General features: G+C 37.3%; 1 protein-coding gene across 27 annotated transcripts in view; it reads right to left on the reverse strand.

Annotated features, from left to right (window-relative positions):
* The window catches only part of celf2 (cugbp, Elav-like family member 2), a 327757-nt gene that overhangs the window by 28459 nt on the left and 274052 nt on the right, over positions 1-25246 (reverse strand). For 15 of the 27 annotated variants that reach the window (XM_059325582.1, XM_059325586.1, XM_059325584.1 and 12 more), the window contains 2 exons: positions 10142-10387; positions 6021-6084 (listed from right to left, as the gene is read on the reverse strand). In XM_059325582.1, the coding sequence (XP_059181565.1) occupies positions 6021-6084; positions 10142-10387 (310 nt within the window). The remainder of the gene's footprint in view (positions 1-6020; positions 6085-10141; positions 10388-25246) is intronic. The other 12 variants (XM_059325592.1, XM_059325591.1, XM_059325593.1 and 9 more) reach the window with 1 other exon arrangement.

The raw sequence follows: 25246 nt of genomic DNA on the forward strand, positions 1-25246 counted from the left end.
GGGTAGGTATACACTGTTATGAGGTAAAGTCTAATCCTGTTAAATTTATTATGTTTTATGTTAATGAAAATACCTGTAAACTAACTAAATCTGTCAGCTAAATGTAGTGGAGTAGAAGTATAAAGTTATATAAAGTACAGTACTTGATATCTCCTGATTACAGACTGTCTTTCTGTTTGCTTTAATACTAACAATCAGACTCAGAAAATTAAATTATGCTGATGTATAATAAATAATAATAATATAATAATTATTAATAATAAATAAATAATCATAAAAACCTGTAAAAAAGTCAAATAAATGTAAGTTACTTTACAGATAATTTCTTTAAAGTTACAGATAATATACAGTAAATATCTGTAGAATAACTAAAGTTGTTTTTATTTTTATATGACAGGAAGTGTTTAACAACTTTTTAACGAAGTTTTACTGTAAAAGACAGAAAATTGCCTGCAAAACATTCCAGAAACATTCCAGTTTTTTTTTTTTTTTTTTTTTTTTTTACATTAGGTGCACATTCCATACATTTTTTAAAATATTTTTGTCATTAATCTGAAACTAAAGTACCGTTAATGTACTAAATCATAATACACTGTGTGTTTTAAGCCTCCTCTCGACATCAGCCAGGCTCTATTTTATGTAAAAAAGAATAGAAATAAAATATTAAAGCGTCACACAGTAGCTGAGGACACCTGCAGTCTGAACTCTCCTCGTTGTTAATCTGCAGGCTGCCATTAGCATACAGGCCTGTACTTAAGCATAATTAATGACTACATGCCAACACCCAAACGATGCTGAAGCAAAGGCTATAAAACACCTTCTGTGAGTACAACTAAACCTTTCACCTCACTCTGTGGATGCATGTGTGTGTGTGTGCAGAACAGTGTGTGTGCATATGTGTGTGTGTGTGTGTGTGTGAACATTATGAGGCAAAAAGCTCATAAAGCAGAAACAGAATCAGTTCTTACCACAGAGACAGACGCTCCCTCTGACTCAAGAGCTTGTTAGAGTTAAAGTTACAGGGTGGACACTGTCAATGTGAGGTGTATGTGTCGTATATACAGTCTGGGTGTATATACAGTTACCATGGGAATACGCACACACTCACACACACGCACACACACACACACACATACAAATAGACACACACGAACAAGACACCATGAAGAAGATCCATCTTGTTTGACACCGTGTTAGAGAGTTTTTTCTTCTTTTTTTTAAAGGTTTTCACATCCAAACAGAGATATCCTTCACACAGCCAATGACAACAGATGGCTGGATTCATCACAGCTCTGATTGGTTAATTAAATATATACATATATATATATAAAGAAAAAGGCCACTGCCACAGTGTGCAGAGTGTGTGTGTGCTTACTTACGGAGCCAAAACCAATCTAGTTTTCAGAGCGATTTTCCCCCAATTTTCTGTGATACATCAAAAGCTAAAATGGATTTCTATTTCCAACGCAAGGTGGGAATAAAAACAGCCACCGCCAGCCGTGTGTTTTCTGTCACGTCGTGTGCACTAATTCAGACGCAGCTGGCTCAGAGAAAAGCTCTCCTCCTCGCCTCTTTATTACAATATAAAAGAAGGGATTTTTAAAAATATTTGGCTGCCCTTTCCCCCTCTGTGCTGAGTTCAGATCCATCCACACTGACTAAACGTTTCAGGGGAAACACCATTTCACTGTTTACAACCCAAACACACAGTTACAGCAGAGAAACACAGGCTGATCTGCTGGTTCACCTCCTAGTCTGACCTCAGCTCACCTTTCCTTTCACTCCTCTTCCTTTCTTTGGTTTCCTTTCATTTCCTTTTTCCTTTCCTTTCCTTTCCTATCCTCCCCTTTCCTTTCCTTTCCTTTCCTTTCCTTTCCTATCCTCCCCTTTCCTTTCTTTCCTTTCCTTTCCTATTCCTTTCCTTTCCTTTCTTTCCTTTCCTTCACTTCACTTCACTTCCTCTCTTTTCCTTTCCTTTTCTTTCCTTTCCTCTCTTTTCCTCTCCTTTCCTTTCCTTTCCTTCCCTCCCCTTTTCTCTCCTCTCCTCTCCTCTCCTATTCCTTTCCTTTCCTTTCCTTTCTTTCCTCCCCTTTCCTTTCCTTTCCTTTCCTTTCCTTTCCTCCCCTTTCCTTTCCTTTCCTTTCCTTTCCTTTCCTTTCCTTTCCTTTCCTTTCCTTTCCTTCCCTTTTCTCCCTTCTCCATTTCTTCCATGGCCCTTTTATTTCTCTTTCACCCTTATATTTATTTTTCCTCTCCTTTTTCATTCCCTCCTGCATCTTCTATGTTTTCTCCATCGCCTGGTGACTCCACAGCATCTCTTTCCGCCTCTCTCTCTCTCTCTCCATCTCTCTTTTTCTCTCAAAGCACCTCCACCCCTTTCCTTACCAGCATTAGTCAAAGGTTATCTCCCTCAGTGAACATACATTTTGAAGGCAGTCATAAGGAGAAAAGGAGCAGGCGGGATATAAAAATAACCGGGTTAGAGGGGAGTAAAGAGAGATGGAGAGAGAGAAAGAGAGAAGGCAAAGAAAAGAGAGACAGTAGGAGACAAATACAATCTACTCCCCACATCAGAGTCGTAGTATCCGGGCTGTGCAGATGGTACGTGAGTGTGTGAGCGACTGTGAGCACATATGTGTGCAAGGATGCATGTGTGTGTGTGTGTGTGTGTGTGTGTGTGTGTGTGTGTGGCAGCGCTGGGCTGCACCAGGCTGGCGTTGGCTGCGTCTAATTGAATGCTCATTGGTGTAATTGAAGCCTCTCAGCTCTGCAGCTCCTCGTGTTAAAGACTGGGACCAGATGTCATTCAGCTGTGTCACATCTCCTGCCAATCACTAATGCTCCCTCTCTCTCTCTCTCTCTCTCTCCCTCTCTCTCTCTCTCTATCTGTCTCTCTCTCTCTGTGCAGATGGAGGACCAACAGATCTCCAGATTCAGACTCCGTCACTCGTCCCTCGCTTCCAAATCCCGGAGCCTATTTATCCGTGTGAGTGTGTTTGTCAGGAAATGTGTATTTGAGCTGTTTTGCCCTTTTCTTTTCTTTTCTTTCCTTTCCTTTCCTCCCTTTCTTTCATTTCCTTTCCTTCACTTCACGTCACTTCCTTTCCTCTCTTTTCCTTTCCTTTCCTTTCCTTTCCTTTCCTTTCCTTTCCTTTCCTTTCCTTTCCTCCCTTTTTTTCTTTCCTTCACTTCACTTCACTTCCTTTCCTCTCTTTTCCTTTCCTTTCCTTTCCTCCCTTTCTTCATTTCACTTCACTTCACTTCACTTCACTTCCTCTCTTTTCCTTTCCTTTTCTTTCCTTTCACTTCCTTTCCTTCCTCTCCTTTCCTCTCCTCTCCTTTCCTTTCCTTTCCTTTCCTTCATTTCCCTTTCCTTCCTTTCTTCCTTCCTTCCCTTTCCTTTCCTTTCCTCCTTTTTCCTTTCCTCCTTTTTTACTTTCCTTTCCTTTCCTTTCCTTTTCTTTCCTTTCACTTCCCTTCCCATTTCCTCTCTGTCCTTTCCTTTCTGTCTTCTCCTCTTCTATTTCCTCTTTTTGTCTTTTCCTGCCCTCTTCCTCTCTTTATGGACCACCAGATCTCCAGATTCAGACTCCGTCACTCGCCCCTCTCTTCCAGATCCCGGAGCCTATTTATCCATGCTAGAGAGTGTGTGTTTGTAAGGAAATGTGTGTTTGAGCTCAACAGCAGAGTGAGCAAAAAATTTTTAAATCAGCCACAGGGAAATTGCGAGGCATTGTAACTCAAGGGAACACGACAGAAAGAAAAAAAAGAAACGGAGGATACAAGACGAGGCTCGCTCGCCACTTTAAAAACTCCCATCACACTCCGATAGTGTTATTGTGCCTCGGCAATTTTCTTATCCTGTTTTCACCCCCCCCGCCGCCGACTGACTAAACAGCGTACAATTAAAAGCTGACACCTTAAAGAAACTCACAGAAGGATAGAAGAAGAAGAGGGCAGAAGAGACAGGGTGCGAAGGCGGAAAGGTGAGATGAAGAAACTGTGATTAAAGAGGGTGGGAGGTGCAAGAGTTTCTGCAAAAAGAGGCTTAAAATAAATAGAAAGGAGCAGAGAGAAAGAGAGATGAGGAGAGTTTAATGGAAAGAGAGAAGAAGTCAGAGATCCACGGGTCCCTGGAAGTCTAAATTTAAAGCCCCTAAAAAATTATATTTCTTAAAGACAGAGATTTTATCTTGTTCAACATTTAATGGGAGGCTTCTTGGCACGCTCAAGGCTTAGATTAATACAGAACTGGGTTAATACAATATGCATTTTTTATTGCATCAGCTCTACTTAAGAGAATTTGACTGTCCCTTACCACTTTATTTCCTATTTCTTTGTGTCCCTTTTTTCTCATTCAACCCATTTAGAGTTTGGAAACTTTCACCGGCTCTCATTCACCTCATCACATTGATTTTATTACCTTTATGTCCTAATTTCCGCCCTTTAAATCGGCTCTAAACTCAATTCTTGTGGCATTAAAATGGCCATAAAAGGTACCTGGAAACCTGCAGATACTCTAAACCTTCCTCTTGTGTTCAGGTCGCCACCATCACCACCCGTTTTAGGTTTTAAATGCATAAAAATAGCACGCTTTCTTTTTCTTCTTTGCTTATTGCATCAAGGCAAAAAAAACAAAATAAAACAAAAAATCAATTTCACTAAATTATAAAATTCCCTGGCAAAAATGATAATGTTTGATTAGAATATCATAGAAAAGTTTATGTATGTCAGTAAAAAAAAAAAAAAAAGTATAATTTACGGTAAATTTCCGGCAGCTTTGGTTGCCAGAACTTTACCATAAAAAAAAAAAAAAGAGTTGGTTTTACTTAATAATTCCAATATTTTTAGGGTAATTGTGCCATTGTGACATTATGGTATTTCTCCATTAATTTTACATGATTAAATGTATACATGATTATTTATATTTTCACTACAAGATAAACAGCAAGATATGTTATGTAACACTTCTAAATCTTCTAAAAAGTTTTATTTATCTTGGTAAGAAACAAATAATCATCAGGTCACTCTGCACGGGCCAGTTCATCGCTGCTTGCAGCTTTAATTTATCTTGTTTTAAGAGTTAATTTCTTATTTTAAGCATTCAACATGCTTATTTCTAGATTTAATAATCTTAATTTAAGAAATCTTGTCAAGGTAAATTATCTGTCCATGCAGCAAGATCATTTCGCTCAGATTCAGTGTTTTTATCTGGTTTTTAGACACACCTTTTTTGCAGTGTTTCCTTTGGAAAAATCTACCAAATAGGGTTTCAATATGACCTCCTGGAGGTCATGTGACAAATTAAAGCTTTGCTATTGGTTCCCTATAGTCTTCCCTCTTTTCCAAAGCATCGCATCACTAAAAAACATGCATTGTAGAAATTTGACAGGCCAAAAATTGGTATTTTGCCTGAGGGCAACACCGTACCATAGAGGATTAAGGGTATTTTATGGATCATTTAAGGGTCAAAACCGACCAGTTAACATAAGAGATAGTAACAGAAAGCAGGAAACATGAGAGGAAGGTTAAAAAGGAAACATGGAGGTGCAGATGACAGAAAGAGACAGAAAGAGAGAGAGAGAGACTGAGAGAGACCCTCCGCTGTGAGGGAGCAGTAGATGGCGCCAGCCCGCAGTGCAAGATATCCACCAAGAAGGATTTTCTCCCTTTTTCTCTTCTCTTCCCCCTTTTTTTTCTCTCCTAGCGATTCATCCATCCCCAGCAAAGCCCCGGTGCTACTGTTACATGCCCAGGGCACAACTCTTGTCTGGCCTCATTAAAAGATCAAGACAATTCTTAGCAACAGTTAATAAATCTTCAGGGCAAAGAGCTCTCTTTACTCCAACACGCGAGTTCATCTGTTATGCTCTTTGGTCCTCTTTTAGAAGTCTGCGAACAAAAAAATAAAAAATAACACACAAAGAGAGAGAGAGAGAGAGATAGAGAGAGAGAAGCGCAACAAAGAAAGAGTCCCATCGCCATCGACGAGTTTAGCGGAGGGATTTATTTTGACTCACCGGCCATCTGCTGGATCCCGCTGAAGGCTCCTAGGTTACTGGAGGAGGTCGCCTGCTGGAGCAACTGATGGAGAGAGACACAGAAGAGAAAGAAAAGGAGAGACAGAGTGAGACGGTGGATACATAGAGCTTACAGTTTATTACAACCCCTAACCCTAAACCTAACCCTAACCTAAACCTAACCCTAACCTAAACCTAACCCTAACCCTAACCAAAACCTAACCTAACCCTAACCAAAACCTAACCTAAACCTAACCCTAACCAAAACCTAACCTAACCCTAACCTAAACCTAACCAAAACCTAACCTAACCCTAACCTAAACCTAACCAAAACCTAACCTAACCCTAACCTAAACCTAACCCTAACCTAACCTAACCCTAACCAAAACCTAACCTAACCCTAATCTAAACCAAACCCTAACCTAAACCTAACCAAAACCTAACCTAACCCTAAAACCTAAACCTAACCCTAACCTAAACCTAACCTAACCCTAACATAAACCTAATCTAACCCTAACCTAACCCTAACCTAACCTAACTCTAACCCTAACCTAACCCTTTCCCTTTTTCAAAACAATTCTTCTTCTTTTGACACAAAATACACACATTTTACACATTTAAAATTAGTTTTAACTCCTTTTACATACAAGCTCAATCAAGACCAAAACAGTTTGTTGAAACACACGGTTTGTCAAAACCGAGAACCGGTTTGTCAGAACAGAAAACCTCATGTTCATAACTAATGGATTGAAGATTACATTGATCACAGCTTCTGCTCCTTTTTCTTTTTGTGTATTTGACAATACGGTAATGAATGACAGCTGATTTTGTTCCTCTTTACTCTACTGTAAGTCATTTTCATTTGTTTACTGCAAATCCTGTCACTGACATTTTTTTACAACCGCTATGACCGGTTTGTCAGAACCTTAAAAAATGTTTAAACCTGAAACACACAATTCCCCGAACAGTTAATTTCATGCTCAAAATCACGCAGTGTAACTAAACACAGACAAATACAATAATACACAAGCACAGTTCACTAAATCTACCAAAGCACTGACACACGTTGTCTTCAACAGAAACATTTAGTCAGTCAAAAAAACACTGACAACTGATGGAATAACACAAACTGAATCACTTTGCAAGTGTCAAATCTACTTTTTTCCCTTTTTATTTTACAATCAAACAGATTATTGTATTGATCATACATGTAAATTAATGTTTGTGATGATGTTCTTCATTTTTCATTTGTTGGCCATGAATTTTGAACACTCAGTACAAAAAGTGACCGAGCCATGTCAGAGCAGCTTTGTAGAATGTTTTTGAAAGAAGAAGACAGTAAATTACTTTGATTTGCAGTAAACACTTTACTGTATTGCAAATGAAAATGACTTACAGTAGAGTAAAGAGGGGAAAAATATCAGCATTTAGCTGTCATTCATTACTGTATTGTCAAATACACAAAAAGAAAAAGGAGCAGAAGCTGTGATCAATGTAATCTTCAATCCATTAGTTTTGAACATGAGGTTTTCTGTTTTGACAAACCGTGTAAAAACAATTGAAAATTCACCAGTTAACATCTACTGTTTTGGTCTTGATTGAGCGTGTGTGTAAAATGAGTTAAAACTAATTTTAAACGTGTAAAATGTGTGTATTTTGTGCCAAAAGATGAAGAATTGTGTTAACTGTATCGCCCACACAGGCTGATGTTTTGAAAAAGCATTAAATGTATTGAACAACAGGTCATAGCGGTGGAAAAAAAACTGTAATTTACATGTATGATCAATACAATAATCTGTTGATTGTAAAAGAAAAAGGAAAAAAAGTAGATTTGACACATGCAAAGTGATTCAGTTTGTGTTATTCCATCAGTTGTCAGTGACTGACTAAATGTTTCTGTTTGGGGAATTGTGTGTTTCAGGTGTGATGTGCGTTAACAGTTTAGAAAAAGTTTTTAAGGTTCTGACAAACGGGTCATAGCGGTTGTAAAAAACTGTAACACACGTCTGTACAATGCTACAGTGAGAAGCTAAAGTGGTAATGAGCGGGTTTAGCAATGTGGTTTTTGCCTCAGTGCTCGATGAGTAAATGAGCTGCTAATATAGTTTGATCTCTCCTCTAAGCAAACACTGTTTGTATTCCACCATGATTCTTCCAGACAAGTTGAGCATGAAAGCTCTAATCTAGCCGACTAATTAGATTCCAAAACAAAAGTGGAATACTGATGCTGTCAAAAACTCATCCTTCAAAGACTTGAATTAGCAGCAAATTAACATGTTGTTTCTATTGTGTGTGTCTCTTCTTCTTCTCTCCTCCAGAATAAGCTTTTCAAAAGAGGAGTAGAAAGAGCAGAAAAAGTCTGGGAGCCCAATTCACAAAACACTTTTTATCTCAATTTTTGGAGGAAAAAAAGGAGACGAAAAAAAAAAAAATCAATATCCAGTAAAGGTGGGATGTTTCCCTCGCTGACTGCCGTTAATTGCACTTATGATCAAACAAATTGAGAATCGAATGTCCAGACTTTTCACATGTGTGTTTTTAAAGGGGGATTTAATATAAAGAGCAATGAGTCAAGAGTCTCTGGAAAGGTAAAGGGCTGACAGAGAAAGAGAGAAAGAGAGAGAGAGAATGAGGTTTCTGAACTCGAATTTTAAACAGAAAAATCCCTCCAAAATCCCCCAATCAGACAAATGAAGCGATGGAGGTCTCAGTCGCTGCTCCTCCACTGCAGGATCTCACAAATTGGGGATCAGTGCGCTCCCGTGGGGTCCCACACTGTCCCCTGCCAGATCATGGTTTTGTTTAATCCCACAAAAGTCCAAAGAATGTATCACAATTAGTGAATATATTGGAATAATGACATGAAACAGGTCTCACTTTCAACTCCTGTTTCTGTCCTGTGGAAACTATGTATGTTTGTATGTCATGACTGTAGAAAAACTGCCGTGGTTTTAGTTTGTAAAACACATTTTTTTTTAGATTATTCAATGCTTTCTTTAATGATATATTAGATTAAGAAGGAGAAACTCTCCTTAAGTTTTATGTCGAAATTTAAAAATGAACCAAATTTGGAGATATGAGACGTTGATTTTTAATTTCCAGCACAAGACAGAAGCAACTCTGTGATCTAGTAATTAAGTTTATAAACTACTGAAGAGTTTTGAGGAATAAATTGTAGAAATTTGGAAGGAAAAATGAAATTTGAGAAACTACTTCTGATAACGTGAGGTGGAGATTGTGGGTTTGTTTAAAGCAGGGGTCTCAAACTTAATTTTTTGTCAAAAATTGTGACATTTTAACATGCCTAAAAATGCTGAAAGAATTACTTTATTATATCTGGACATTTTCCATGTTTTTCTTGATTATAACCAATATAATCATCAAGAAAACCATGTAAAATGTCTAGATATCAGCTCTTAAATTAAACTTTTATCAGCTATTTTTGATATCATTATATTTGTCCAAAAAATAAATAACATTAAAAATATTCCTTAATGTCTCCTTGCATTGAGAAATCACTGGACTTCGTTTGCAGAGAGGATTTTTCATGCTCTCAATAAGAGTAAAATACAGAAAAAGAGGCTTGGTTATCCATACAGTCATGGAAAAAAATATTAGACCACCGTTTTTACTTAAACTTCTTGTTCATCTTAATGTCTGGTACAACTAAAGGCACATTTATTTGGACAAATATAATAATAACAACGAAAATAGCTGATAAGAATTTACTTTAAGAGCTGATATCTAGACATTTTCCATGGTTTTCTTGAATATAATCAAAATCATTATCAAGATAACCATGGCAAATGTCTCTTAAATGAAACTCTTATGAGTTTTTCTTGTTGGTATCATTATATTTGTCAAAACAAATGTACATTTAGTCGTACCAGGCATTAAAATGAACAAGAAATTGAAGAAAACAATCATTTTTTTCCATGACTGTATGTATTATTGGGCACCAGCAGCCTACAAACTCTGTTCGGAGACCTCATTTCCTCTGGGGAGGAGAAAGGAGGAGAAAGGAGAAGAAAAGTCAGAAATGAGGAGGAGACAGGAGGAGGCAGGAGGCCAGTGAGGGTCTGGGTGTTTGTCAGGTTGGAGGTTTGGATTGGGGCACTGACTGCGGCGGCGTTGGCCATGGGGCTGCAGTAAGGGATGGAGGAGGAGGAGGAGGTGATGGTGGGTGACGCGGCGGCTCTCCTTACAGCCAGATACTGCGGGGTGAGGCCCCCCAGACCCGTCAGGCTCCCCCAGGTGGTCGCACTGTTCAGCTGCTGCATCTGCTGCGCCAGCTGCTGCTGCAGACGCCGCTGCTCCTTGTCCTTCTGCGTGTCGGCGAACTTCACCACGATGGGAGACGAGCAGCCCTGTGGGGAGGAGGAGAGGAGGAGGAGCAGAGGAGAGGAGGAGAGGAGGAGGAAGAGAGGAGGAGAGGAGGTGGAGGAGAAAGATGGAAAAAGGGAGAAATGAGAAGAGCAACAGGAGAGGAAAGAAGAGAGAAAATAGGAGAGATGAGCAGGAGATATAATACAGAGAAGAGGAGAAAAGAGGAGATATAATACAGAGAGAAGAGGAGGTGAAAGATGAGAGAAGAGGACGACAAAGAGGGAGGAAGAGAGGAGGAGGAAGAGGAAGAGGAGACAAGGAGATGAGCAGAAAAAGAAAGAGGAGAAGAAAACAGATGAAATTGGAAATAAGAGGAGAGGAAAGAAGGATGAAGGAAAGGGTAGAGAGGACAAGATGAGGAGAGGAGAAGGAGCAACAGGAGAGAAAATAAGAGAGAAAATAAGAGATGAAGAGGAGAAAGAGGTGAGAAAAGAGGGAAGAAGAGAGGAGAAAGAAGAGGAAGAGAGAAGAGACGAGCAAAAAATGAAAGAATAAAAGGGAAAAGATGAAATAGGAGAGAAGGATGAAGGAAAAGTGTAGAGAGTAAACGGGATAAGATGGAGACATGGACAGTTGAGAAAGAAAGGAGGAAAGGAGGAGGATATAATATAGAGAGAAGAGGAGGTGAAAGATGAGAGAGAAGAGGAGAGAAGAGGAAGATAAAGAAGTGAGGAAAAGAGGCAGGAAGAGAGGAGAAGATTGAGGAGAGGAGAAGAGAGGAAGAGAGAAGAGACAAGGAGACATGAGCAGAAAATGAAAGAATAAAAGGGAAAAGATGAAATGAAAATGAATGAAATGAAAAGTAAGATAGAAGACATTGAGAAAGAAAGGAGGAAAGGAGGTAAGGAAAGGAAAAGAATAACAAGGAGGAAATTTGAGATGAGAGGAAAATAGTGAAGAGGAGAGAAGAAGGAGAAAAGTAAAGGCAGGAGAAGAAATGGGAGAAATAAAAAGAAGAGGAGACAAGAGATAATTAGGGAATCAGCGTGCAGACATTATATTGTATATGCATGTATATGTCCAAACACCTAGACATAAACATGATTAATCTGCTAAATGTACATCATAAAGGCAAGAATATTAAAGTTTTTATTATGATGAGAAAGGACATATAGTGTATGAACACCTCCAGAGACTCACAATAGTAAAACCACAAAAAACTATTGTGGTTATATGATATGATTTTAGTATTAGCAGCAGTTTAAGGGCGTTTTTTTGTTACATTTTACTGACTGTGTCCTCACTTTCCTCTGCAGTATAAAAGTCCTGCTCCTCTATAGGATCAGCACAATCATGGCTAGAAGTAGCAGGAACTCTAAAATGTATTTTGTGCAGAATAACACAGTCAAAATGTTCTATATAATTAAGAATAGAAGGAAAAGTTTACTTTCTATACACATCTATAGATATGTGTACAATATTCCCAAGTGCCCACATTTTTCCCAATAGTGGGGAGGAAATGATGCTTCACATGCTATATATGTTGAAATATTTACATTTCAACCTTCCTTGTCCTCTCCTCTCTGATCTGTGTAAACAGCCTGCAGTTAAGTCCATTTTTTGTCACGTCTAAGCCGAGTCATTCATGGCTTTATAGTAATAATAATAAATAATAATTATTCTATTTGTATAGCACCTTTCAAAGCAAAGTTACAAGGTGCAATTAATAACACAAAAATAAAGCAGTTAAACAATGTATAAAACAATGTAAAAGAAGTAAAAGGTCAATAAAGGCAATAAATAGATAAATGTCATGCTAAAGAGTGCAGAATTTAATGTTTTTCACAGGATTTGGTTAGTACAAATAGTTTATTTTTTGCAAAATTTGAGTGATTTTGTGATCTGAAATATTACCATTTTAAGCTTATATGTTGGGTTATATTTACTGACAGAAGCATTTGTCACACATGATTTGTTCAAAGACTGTCGGAAAATTTGAACATCTGACAACAATTTCTCTTTTTACAGTTTTTAACTCTGATTGATGTTATAATTTGGCCTTTTTTTAAAGAATAAATTGCTTTCACACCTGCCAGCAGGTTGTGGGATTCAGAGACTTAACAAACTTTTACAATCTCTCTCCTGTCCTCTCCTCTCCGATCTGCGTAAACTGCCTGTAGTTCAGTCAAGTTTTTATCGTGACTGTTGGTCTCAGCCGAGTGTGCAGAATTTAGTGTTTTTCACAGGATCTGTTTGTTATATTTGTTGCATTTGAAATTTAGCAGAAAAAATAAAGTGATTTTGTGATATATGTGATATGAAATATAACCGTTTTAGGCTTTTATTTGGTTATTTTTCCTGACAGAAATGTTTGTCACACATGATTTGTTCAGGAACTGTCAGAAAATTGGAATATCTGACAATAATTTCTGTTTTTACAGTTTCTGTCTATGATAAATGTTATAATTTCGCCTTTTTTTAAAAGAATAATTTGCTTTCAAACTTGCCAGCAGGTTGTGGGATTCAGAGACTTAACAAACTTTCACAATCTCTCTCGTGTCCTGTCCTCTCCTCTCTGATCTGTGTAAACTGCCTGCAGTTCAGTCAAATTTTTGTCATGTGACTGTGCAGAATTTAATGTTTTTTTAACAGGATCAGTTTATTTTTTGCTGAATTTCAAACGAAGCAAATAAAACTAAGTGATTTTGTGATATATGTGATATGAAAAAAAATCCTGTTTTTAGCTTAGATTTGGTTATTTTTTCCTAACAGAAGCGTTTATAACACGTAATCTGTTCAAGGATTGTCAGAATTTCTGAATATCTGACAATAATCTCTGTTTTTAACTATGATAAATGATATAATTTGCCTATTTTTTAGAGAATAATTTGCTTTCAAACTTGCCAGCAGATTGTGGGATTCAGAAGCTTAACAAACTTTACATCAGCAAAGAATAAATTCTCAATTAACACTCTCTCTCACTCACACACACACACACACACACACACACACACACACAGCGACACAGGACACACACACACAGAGTCACACAGGAAACTTGACTCTAAAGCCAGCGGGCTTTCTTCTTTCCCCCACAAGGGCTCAGTTATCTCTGAGTCCAGAACGGTTTCACCAGAAACAGATTTCCTGAGTTCTCCAACTATTTCATCATCTCATATGAAGAGAGTCTTGATGTGTGTGTGTGTGTGTGTGTGTGTGTGTGAGCGTGTGTATTAGTGTGTGTAACAGAGGCAGAGTGTGTAAAGGGAGCAGAGAGGGATTGATTGGGATGACCAGAAACAAGAGGTGGAGAGGGCAAGAGGAAGAAATCTGGACAATCAGAAGGAGTGGATCTAATTGTCCGAATTCCGTGTGAGCAGCGTGTGTGTGTGTGTGTGTGTGTGTGTTTCTGTGTGTGTGAGATGAGTGAACTGTCATAAAGGGAGCAAGAGAGAACAAAAAAAAAACATAATAAAAACACACAACGCTCCTGATGAAAGTTGCAGCGACGGCTGAAACACGGCGAAGCTGAAACGGCAAGTCATAATCTATCACTCCACACCATTACTCACACTCTGCAATCAAAGCCTAACTAGGGGCAAATCCGTTGGAAACAAAGGCAATCTGCCACGGGAGAATAAAAAGCTTTTGATTGAAACATTTAGTTTGAGGCACGATCCGCACTCGGCAGGGGAGAGAAGGGATTTGGCTACTTTGCAGATAGCGCAGCACACAGTCAGAGATGAGATATATATGTCAAATGTGTGTGTTAAAGTGTGTGTGTGTGTGCAGGTGCATGCATGTTGTGCAAAAGTTACATTTTGTGCATAAGAACATACAACTGAATATGTAGATTTTAGCTTTAATCAATGCAATTATACTTCAAACACCTTTTTCACAACTTTAGTGATGAGCAGAAACTTTTTTTATTAGCTAATTAGCATACTTCCCAGCGTGCATTTTATTTGAATTAAAACTCTCAAGAAAAAAAAAGAAGCTTCCTGTGTTCTAGTTTGAAGAGACTTTTCGGATTGGAGGCTTGTTTTATGTCTTTTTTTTAGACGAGAATGGCTGCAGCTACTTACTGTTTTCATTAGATATTCATCTTTATTATTTTTTAAAGAGTTTTTTAATTTTTTAAGTGGTAAAAACTGTGAGAATGGCCACTAAAAAGTTCCCAAATTGCATGGTGACATCTTAAAATTACTTTGAATTGAGAAGCTTTAATTAGCATGTTGCAGGGCAGAAGTTGTTTATTTTTTTGGGAAGTGGACATTTTCTGAAAGGTTCTGAAAGGGTAGTAAATGTGTATACAGTGGATTATAGACCCATTAGAAAAATTGAAATTTGAATTTGCCATTTGCAGTATCATAGCCAAAATGATTGCCAAAACAAAAGTGAAAAATATACAAACAAATATGGCTGAAAATATCCCAAGTGGGATGTTTTTTTACAGTGCTGAGGGTGGAATAAATGCTCTAAATGTTGTGTACGTCCCCCTAAAAGCAGCCTATTTTGTTAAATTCTGTCAGTAAACTAAAATATGATGTTTTTGCAGTGTAACTGTATGCTTGCATACAATGCTTAAACGGGCCACCAGACTCTGGACTACATTGGGCCAAATTGGCATTTTAATCACTTGCACGATTTTCACAAAATCGCAGTTAAAGTTTTGTGACTTTTTTCTGAGTTTATAATGGGTGTGTATTGCACAGAATGTTCGGCACTAGAGTGGATGACATCACATCTAGAGTGGAGAGAGGAGAGGCCCTTAAAAGCAGCCTAGTTCGTCAAATTCTGGCACTAAACCTAAATATGATGTATTTGCGGTGTAGCTGTATGCCTGTATGTGTGTGTTTCCGTGTGTGTGACCAGACAACCCCTCCTCTGTGGGCCACGGCTCGACTTTATCAGCTGAATGAGCATGTCTCCTGTCTGACGGCCATATTTACTGCATCTCTCCACCAGTCATTTTCCCTCTTTATCCTGACCGCCGACAGATAAAGGAGAGGAGACGATGGGAGAATTGCATTCGGAGAGAGAGTGTCAGTCTGGGCCCCCGCCGCCGCAGTCGATTCCCCTGGAGACGGGAGCTCCCTATACCTCTCTGCTAAATATCTCATTACTCCAGCTGACACCCAGCGAGCGGCCCAGAATGAGAGTCCTGCCCTGGGAGCGGGGCCGGGGGGCCAGGGGCCTCTACGCTGCACGCTGCTGCTGCTGCCGGTTCTCCCTGCAGACCGGGGCCGCACTTTAAAGTTTTACAGGCGGTTCGGCCGGTTGGTCAACTTCTAGTGATGAAAAAAACACGCGGAGGGAAAGTGGCAGCTTATGCCATCTGTTGGTTTCGCTCAGAGAAACAAATCATCATTGATTTTACCGGAGGGGAATTTTTAATAATTCATCATAGATTAGTAAGAGCTTGAACTTTCATATATCAAACACTGTGTGACTTTAGTGCTAATCAGCCATGAGGGGGTGAAACAATATCACTGCCCACGAAAAATGATGTGATCTTTAATATTGTTTTCATATAAGACAAAGGGTTCCATGCTTCTGAGAGTTACTATTTATGAGACTTTTTATGGCAATATTCCTGAAATAGAGCTCAGAAACACCTCTCTTTGGGGTTGTGCCAACTCGCTATACTTTAATGTAGAAAAACAATTTAAAGTTTAAATGGGCCACCAGACTCTGGACTATATTGGGCCAAAAGGGCATTTTGATCATTTGCACGGTTTTCACAAAATCACAGTTTAAGTTTTGTGACTTTTTTTCTTTTTTGTGAGTTTATAATGGGTGTGTATTGCACGGAATGTTCAGAGCTAGAGTGGATGACATCACAGTTTTTTTTCTGAAATTTTCTTCAAACAACCTGTCCTTTTTCCCACAGCTTTCACTCTATATAAATCATTTCTAATAGAGTATTTTGTCTACTTTTAATTTTGTTGTGTTTACTTGCACCATCTGGGCATGAAACTACGAAAATAGCGGACACAGCACTGAAAAAGATGCATGAAGCTTGCTCAAAATTACACTGAATCTTGGGTTTACTTGAACTTTTATATATCAAACACTGTGTGACTATAGTGCTAATCATCCGTGAGGGGATGAAACAATATCACTGCCCACTGAAAATGATGTGATCTTTAAAAATGTTTTCATATAAGACAAAGCATTCCATGCTTCTTAAAATTACCCTATTTTTATTTTTGTTTTTATGGCATTATTCCTAAAATAGAGATACAATGGATTTACATTTACATACTGTAATAATCTCTTTTATAGTTGTTTTCACTATAAGCAGAGGGGTCTGCCATTCTTGTGCTGGATTCTAAAAATTTGCATGTATAGACTCATACAAAAGTTATATTTTTCACCACCTTTGACCCACTAGATGTGTGTGTCTGTGTCTGTATCTGCACAGATCCTTTTGTCTGCAAGTATTTTGTCTACTTTTAGTTTTTGCCGTGTTTGGGCGTCACTACGCTATGGAAATAGCGTACACGGCACTGAAAAAGATGCAAAAAGCTTGCTCCAAACAAGAGTGAATCTTGGGTTTACTTGAACTTTCATACATCAAACGCTGTGTGACTTTAGTGCTAATCAGCCATGAGGGAATGAAACAATATCCCTGCCCACGGAAAACCATGCAGTTACAAATTATGTGATTTCTATAAAAATGTTTTTACATAAGACAAAAGGATTGCATGCTTCTAAAAGTTAAAATACCTGCTTTTAAGTACTTCCTTTCATTTCCATACTATTCATGGCATTATTTCATATTTTTCCGTATTTACATAGTGTAAGTGCTTCTCTATAAAGTAGTATTCATAAGTGGTGGATTCAAATTGCCTGTATAGACTGTATATGTAGTGTGTGGCAGTGTCTGTCTCTGCAGAGATTCTGCTCTCTGTCTCTATTTCATCTACTTTTTATTTTGCTGTGTTGGGGTTTTGTTACTGGTCATCACTATTTGGGCACAAAGCTACAAAAATAGTGGACACAGCACTGAGAAACGAAACAATGCTTATTAAAACGAGAGTGGATCTGTAGTCAACTTGCACATTTGTTGAGCTGTGGAGGAAGAGCCAGGTTGGAATTTTGTTTTTGCAAACAGTAAGCAACAATTTATGCATTGTGTGTCTTTAAGTTAATGCTAACACAACATTACTGGTGCTGATGTTTCAAATTGGATGCAATCAACTGGCAAAACAAGGGATGAGTTTTAATAGTGAAGCAGTTGTAGGAAACAAAGTGTCACAGAGTTTAATGCTGACCATGACTGTTTATTAACAATGTGCCTAAAATGTGCATTTTTTTACGTTGAATTAGTTTTTAATAAATAAGTTCACCAAGGATCTTACATTTAAACATGCGGAATGATCAGGAATAGTGTGATATGTTTTTTTCATGCCATTTCGCATCATTTTTTTGGTAAAAATTCAAAGAAATGTGGCCAAAAAGTCCCATTGAAATGAATGGGAGATCGACGTGAAAAGAGCTCAGAAAGCCCTCACTTTGGGGTTGCGCTAACTCGCTATACTTTAACGTATAAAAACAATTTAAAGTTTAAACGGGCCACCAGACTATGGACTATATTGGGCCAAATTGGCATTTTGATGACTTGCATGGTTTTCACAAAATCACAGTTAAAGTTTTGTGACTTTTTTCAGAGTTCATAATGGGTGTGTATTGCACGGAATGTTCGGCGCTAGAGTGGATGACATCACAGCTAGAGTGAAGAGAGGTCGCAAAATTTTCTGAAAATTTCACCAAACAACCTGTGCTTCTTCCCACAACTTTCACTCTATATAAATCATTTCTAGGCTAGATTGTAGAGAAATTTGTGCTCTTTGCAGACATCCTATTTTGGAATCAGTCGGATTTACAGATTTGGCTCAGTGAGCCTGAATGTGACAGCAACTCTAGAGCAATTTCACTGTGTCCTGCTGTTGTTGTGATAAAAATCAGGTTTTGTTTTTTCACGGTATAATAAAAAAAACCCCAATTAAGGTCCAACTTCTTTATAAAACAACATAAGTTTGTCTGACTGGGCTATAAACAGACACACCAGTTGTTCTTCTGTTATAAGTAGCCGCTCAAAGAACATTTGATGCAGTATTGAACCAGACAAAGCCCGAAGCCACAGGTAGCACCAAATGAGCCAGGACTTATATCTTTAGTATTAGAAGTTTAAATAGGCGAGGGAGAAAGAATATGAGACAAATCTTCTGTGCTTGAAAACCCACTCGATCAGCTTAAAGCGGGAGTTTCTGAAGAGCCTGCATATTAGATAACTCTAAAAGTATATAGAGACTTTCTAAAATTAACTAGAGACACTTCTCTACAGCGAGGAGTGAGAGAGAGCTTTTTTTTTAGTCTGTTTCAGGATATTTGACTGCTAATGTTCATAGGTATTTGTTGCTGATGGGCGTCTGCCGCTGGGTGCAATTACACCTCATGTTGTGTGGAACTAAATATTGAAAACCATCTGATTTGTTTTGAATTGGTCACTTTTGAGCACAAGCAGCAGGGGGCCTACATGATAACACTGACTCTCTCTGGGCAGCAACATGTTTCACGAGCCCCTCGTTGATTATTAACACATAATAACACACCGGATTTATGAATAACAGACAGCTAATGTTATCCAGAATAAGAAAACCAACTTTGGAGTCATAAAAGTTTGGTGTTAAATGGTCTCTTGGTTTCAGCTGTTTTGGAAAATAACATGTCATTAAGTGAATGCTGGTGGAGGAGCATCGATTTATTTATGATTCTATTTCAGGGGAGATATTTTTTTTTTAAAGCTGCAGACTGTCTCTCTTTCCCATGTTGCACAACTTTTACATCTTAAGAAAATAAAGCGCTCCGAGTCTCACAGGAACCTTTTCGCACCAGGAGACGTTTCTACAGGGAAAACACTGCTTTATGAAAATGCTATTTTTGTCTTACAAATGTTCTACACAAAAACACCACACTTGGATACATATCACAGCATATATTATAAAGTTTGGATCTGAAGGCTGTGAAATATAGATGTCAGTGTTTGATACAGTGACTGACAGGTGGGCAGTGTAGGCAGACAGGATGACAACCTATAGTCTCAAAAACCAGACTGCAGACATGGCAATAAGAGCAATTATGGCCCCCGAATGTATGATTATGCAATTACAGCACACAGTTTTACTGAGGGGGCCAAGCAGGGGCCAGTGTTTAATCAGAGGGGCACTTTGAAAAGTGGCAAAGATGATATTTAAGCATTCAAACCCTTTATTTTAGCTTATTTAATAATCTAGTTTAAGATACAAATACACTGATTGAAACAATGAGACTTACCAACAATAACAACTATTTTTGCACGGCAATGACGTTCCTAATTTTTGTGCACAATTACTTTGTTTTATTTTGAAAGCTTTTATTGCACAATTAAACTATTATACAATAGACACATTCTGGGTTCATTTTGTGTACAATGAGATATTGTTTGAACAGAAAATAGGTTAGAAATGTTCCGTTGTTCATCGTTATAAATTGATCATTTTATTATTAATATGTCTGTGAAGATTATAAGGACATACTTTATTAAACTAAATATATTTCACTTTTATATGAATGAACAATAAAGCCATAATGAGGCACAATTCATTGTTTTGTGTTAAAATAATATTTTCTATATTTTTAAACATATTTTTGATTTACAAATTCATCACTGTAATGCGTCCAGATAAAAATGTTCATGGTTTCCCCACACTTATATAAAATAAATATTTAGTAAACTTTATAAAAATAAATATACTTTTGTGTAAAAATGTATAATTTAACAGAATATAATCAAACTTAATGTTTTTTTAACAATGAAAAAAGAACAAAATCTGAATGAAAATTTATGAGAAAAAAATGGTTTAAATGTTACGGTAATGATAGAATTGTTTGCATTAAAATATGTGTATATTATAATAAAAATACATTTTGGTGATACCAGCTACCCCATATTTAAGTGCTTGCCAAAGAAAAAAAAAAAACGTTTGTTGTTTTTTTTGTTTTTTTATTAAAAAATGTGTTATGGTAATGAATTTAGCTCAGAGTGTCTCTAAAAATGTCAGAAAATACCTTTAAAATGTTCAAATAGATGGAAAATGGAAATGTTATGTAATGTAATTTTGTGTCTTTTTTGGGTCATTTTGTGTCTTTTAAAGCAATTTAGTGTTTTTTTCAGTCATTTTGTGTCTATGTTGGCCCTTTTATGTCTTTTTTAAGTAATTTAGTTTTTTCTGTCATTTTGTGTCTTTTTTTTTTAGTAATTTTGTGTCATTTTGTGTCTTTTTTAAGTAATTGAGTATTTTTTCAGTCATTTTGTGTCTTTTCTTTAGTAATTTTGTGTCTTTTTTTTGTAATTTTGTGTCTTTTTTTTGGTCATTTTGATTCTGACAGCACACCTGACCTCATCTCACCGTCCATCGGCGAAAAAAGTGAAACTTTTTGCATGTGACAGAAGTTGTGATGGACTTAACCAGGAGTGGGCTCGGCTCACAGACCTGACTGGGCTCCCTGAAGCCGACTCTCCGAGACAAGCGTGAAGAGAGCATTACACATCACTTCCTCTCTCCCACAACGCTCCGACGCAGACACGCAAACTGAACTTATAAGCTCCGGTCCGTTTACCTTGAAAATCAATCTCTCGTAGCTTTCAAGAGAGTTTATGTGCTCTGAACCTTCTCCCATCTCATTTATTTACCACTCACATAGCTTTTAAATGTCAGAGCATGTGATCTGCAGCGACTAAAAGGAGAGCAGGGCTCTGTTAAGTACAGCAGTCTGCACACTTAGTCAGAGGGTTTTTTTCTGCACATTTGTTTTAACTTTTGGCTCTTGAATACAAAAAGCATCCACGCTGAGTTAAAAGGAAGCATCAGAAACAAAAATGATCAATAAGAACCTCACAGATGATCTTAAAAAGCTGTCGACATCTAAACTTCTAGTTCACTGTTGCCTTTTATTCAACTGTTCTTCTGAAATTCTCAGTCGTCATTTTCAAATATAGGTCTTCTCAGTTGTTTTCTGTCTTATCTTAATAATAAATGTTTGCAAATTGTCAAGCATTTTCAGTTTGCTGCTGTCTATTTGATGAACTATATAAATTGCCTTAAACCTCTGACCCCCACAACCATTTTTTTCTTAAAAAAAATAAATAAATTCAAAATTATTCTATGTGTCATAGCCACAAATGGTTAAAAAAAAGAAGAAAAAAAAAGAAAAAGAAATAATTGTTTGATTTTTACATTTCTGACAGTCCTTAAAAAAAATCATATGTTATGATTGCTTCAGCCAGGAAAAATAACCAAATCCCCGCTTCAAATTGTGATATTTCATCAAAATTACGTAATTCTAAATATCTCATTAAAACAAATCTGTTTGCACTAATCAAATCCTGTAAAAATGATTAAATTTTGTGCTCCTCAGCGCAACTCATAAGCTATGAACGACTCGCCTGAGACCCACTCTACCACTGGCAAAAAATCTGTAAAACTTCAACTAAAATATGTTCTCTTTATATAGAGAACTGACTGGGAAACATGTAAATAGTTCAATATATATATATATACAGTATCTGACAAACGAAATTGGGCACAATTTGGACATTTTCACTTAGGGGTGTAGTGACATTAATTAAAGACATTAATGGCTATATGTTGAGTTATTTTGAGGGGACAGTAAATTTACAATGTTATACAAACTATACACTGACTACTTTACATTGTGTCAAAGTGACCTTTCTTCAGCGTTGTCCCATGAAAAGATATAATAAAATACTTACAAAATCTGACCGTTTATTATCTGCCGTGTTGTTGTTACCGGATGAAGTGGAAATGTTAGGTAATGTAATTTTGTGTCTTTTTTTGGTATTTTTTTGTAATTTTGTCTTTTTTTTTTTTTTTTTTGTAATTTTGTGTCTTTTTTGGGTCATTTTGTGTCTTTTAAAGTAATTGAGTGATTTTTTTTCAGTCAGTTTGTGTATTTTTTGGTCCTTTTGTGTCTTTTTTAAGTAATTTTCCAGCGGCCCCCCAGGTAATTTGAGTTTGAGACCCCTGCTCTATTTGCACTAACATACATGTGTCTTTTGTCCATTCAGAGACCTTTTATCAGCACTAAATCAGTGAGACTACGTATCAGAGTTGGTGTGTAAACCTGAGGTTGTATTTGGAAATAAAGCTGTCTTAGTGTGCAGAGGCTTTAAGTGAAACTGACTGGTGTTAAAAAAACATAATGGATCATTTGGGATCATGCAGCTTTATATGGTGTCTTGTACAACATCAGCTCTGATTAATCTCATCTAATATTTTCTCTGTCTGTCTGTCTGTCTGTCTGTCTGTCCTCACCACGGTTGACAGATGTGTTTGTTCTCTATTCAAACAGACACTGCTCTGTTTTCTCTCATGCTCTACTTAAGCTCTCGTCTACATTCGCTTCAACGCTTGTGCATCGATGCTGTGGAAGTGTGTGTGTGTGTGTGTGTGTGTGTGTGTGTGCAGGATAATGTGCGAGGGGGCCTCTAGTGTCATGTGGGGGAAAAGGAAAGGCGTAAACAGAAATCAGTGTTGATGGAATGCTGCACAGGGGGAGCTGAGCGCTAAATGAGTGTTTATAAAGGGAGTGAATAATGTAAAGCACCAATACAACACAAATACAACACAACACAACAACGTGTGTCTTTAGAGGTTCCACACTCAATTACCTGTCTCGCTCATATCCACAGCCTGAAACTGAGACATGATCGCTTCGTTTAGGACATGGGTGTCAAATTCATGGCCCGTGGGCCAATTGTGGCCCTCGTGATGATATTTTGTGGCCCTCACCTTGATATGAAAGTTTAATGTGAGTTTTATATGAATGGCACTTTACCCTGTTGTGTGTGGAAGGTCCCTTTAATTACTTTTTTGTAATTCTGTGTCTTTTTTTATGATTCTGTGTTTTTTGGTAATTTCCTGTCTTTTTTTTTTGTAATTTTGTGTCTTTTTTAATAACTTTGTGTCTTTTTTAAATTATTTTGTTTCTTTTTTGGTAATTTTGTGTTTTTTTTTTAGTAATTTTGTGTCTTTTTTAAAATCATTTTGTGTCTTTTAAAAATTATTTTGTGCCTTTTTTGGTACTTTTTTGTCTTTTATTAGTAATTTTGTGTCTTTTTAAAATTATTTTGTCTTTTTAAAATTCTTTTTTAAAAAAGAACTTTTAAAAGTCTTTTTTGGTGATTTTGTATCTTTTTTTGGTAATTTTGTGCCATTTTTTTGTAATTTTGTTTCTTTTTTAAGTAATTTTGTGTCTTTTTAAAGTTATTTTGTGTCTTTTTTTGGTAATTTTGTGTCTTTTTAAAATAATTGTGTGTCTTTTTTAATAATTGTGTGTTTTTTGGTAATTCAGTGTCTATTTTGGTAATTTTGTCATTTTTTTTAGTAATTTTGTGTCTTTTTTGTAATTTTGTGTCTTTTTTAAATAATTCTGTGTCTTTTTTTGCTCACTTTGTTTCTCAGGATAATGTGCGAGGGGGCCTCTAGTGTCATGTGGGGTAAAAAGGAAAGGCGTAAACAGAAATCAGTGTTGATGGAATGCTGCACAGGGGGAGCTGAGCGCTAAATGAGTGTTTATAAAGGGAGTGAATAATGTAAAGCACCAATACAACACAAATACAACACAACAACGGAGGAACCCAGCGCTCTCCCCGTGTGTCTTTAGAGGTTCCACAGTGAATTACCTGTCTCGCTCATATCCACTTTCATTACGGCCTGACATTCAGCCAGCGTGTGTGTGTTTGCGCGAGGTGTGTGTGTGTACCTGAATGTCACGCTGTAATGAGAATGGATACGACAGTGACAGGGCCATCAGCGAATGGATGGAGAGCCCGGGCCGCCTCCCTTTTCTCTTTTTTCTTCTTTTTCTCGTGACATGTACGCACAATCTTGCTCTATCTAAGACAGTGGGGTGCAATAGAGCCAAGACAATAACCAAACTCTATTTACCAGACCTCATTCCCTCACACGGACCCGAAGTAATTACTTTTAAATTGCAAAACTGAGGAACATTAACAAACGGTTGCGGCAATTTGGGTCCGCCTGGGGCTAGACAGCTTGTTTTCAAATGGAAATGAAGGTATTTTTGCCATTGTCCACTGCAATATCGTTGTGTTATGGTTTAAGGCTTTTTTTTTTTTTTCTTTTTCTGCACGCCTGATAAAAGCGAGGGACACTGGCAGTGTTTACTGGGCCCATTGTGGCAGACGACTGCTCAGAGTGAGGATAATTCTAGCTTAATACTAACGCTGTCGGAGGAGAGTGTCACTGCTTCTCCCTCAGAGAGACAGACACGCTGCTGCTGCCGCCGCTCGGACACATAAATCAACACAGACACTTCACTGATATTCACAGAGTGACAACACAAACAGAGAATCCTCCACACACACACACACACACACACACACACACACACACCTAATCCTAACCCTAACCCTTAGGATAAGGATTAACCCTAACCCAAAAAATACACAGAGTATTTTTTGGTCATTTTGTGTCTTTTTTTGTCTTTTTGTGTCTTTTTTAAGTAATTTATTTATTTTTCTGTGATTTTATGTCTTTTTTTTTGTAATTTTGTGTCTTTTTTTTTTTTTTTTTTTTTTAAATAATTGTGTCTTTTTAAAAAAAAAATGTGTATCTTTTTTGGGTCATTTTGCTTCTTCTTTAAGTAATTTAGGTTTTTTCTGTCATTTTGTGTCTTTTTTGGTAAGGGTTAGGGTTAATCCTAACCCTGACAGTTAGGGTTTTGTTAGGTTTTTTTTTGTGTCTTTTTGAAGTAATTTAGTGTTTATCAGTCATTTTATGTCTTTTAAAAAAAAATGTGTGTCTTTT

The sequence above is a fragment of the Centropristis striata genome, chromosome 22, assembly GCF_030273125.1.
Source record: "Centropristis striata isolate RG_2023a ecotype Rhode Island chromosome 22, C.striata_1.0, whole genome shotgun sequence".
Classification (NCBI taxonomy): domain Eukaryota; kingdom Metazoa; phylum Chordata; class Actinopteri; order Perciformes; family Serranidae; genus Centropristis; species Centropristis striata.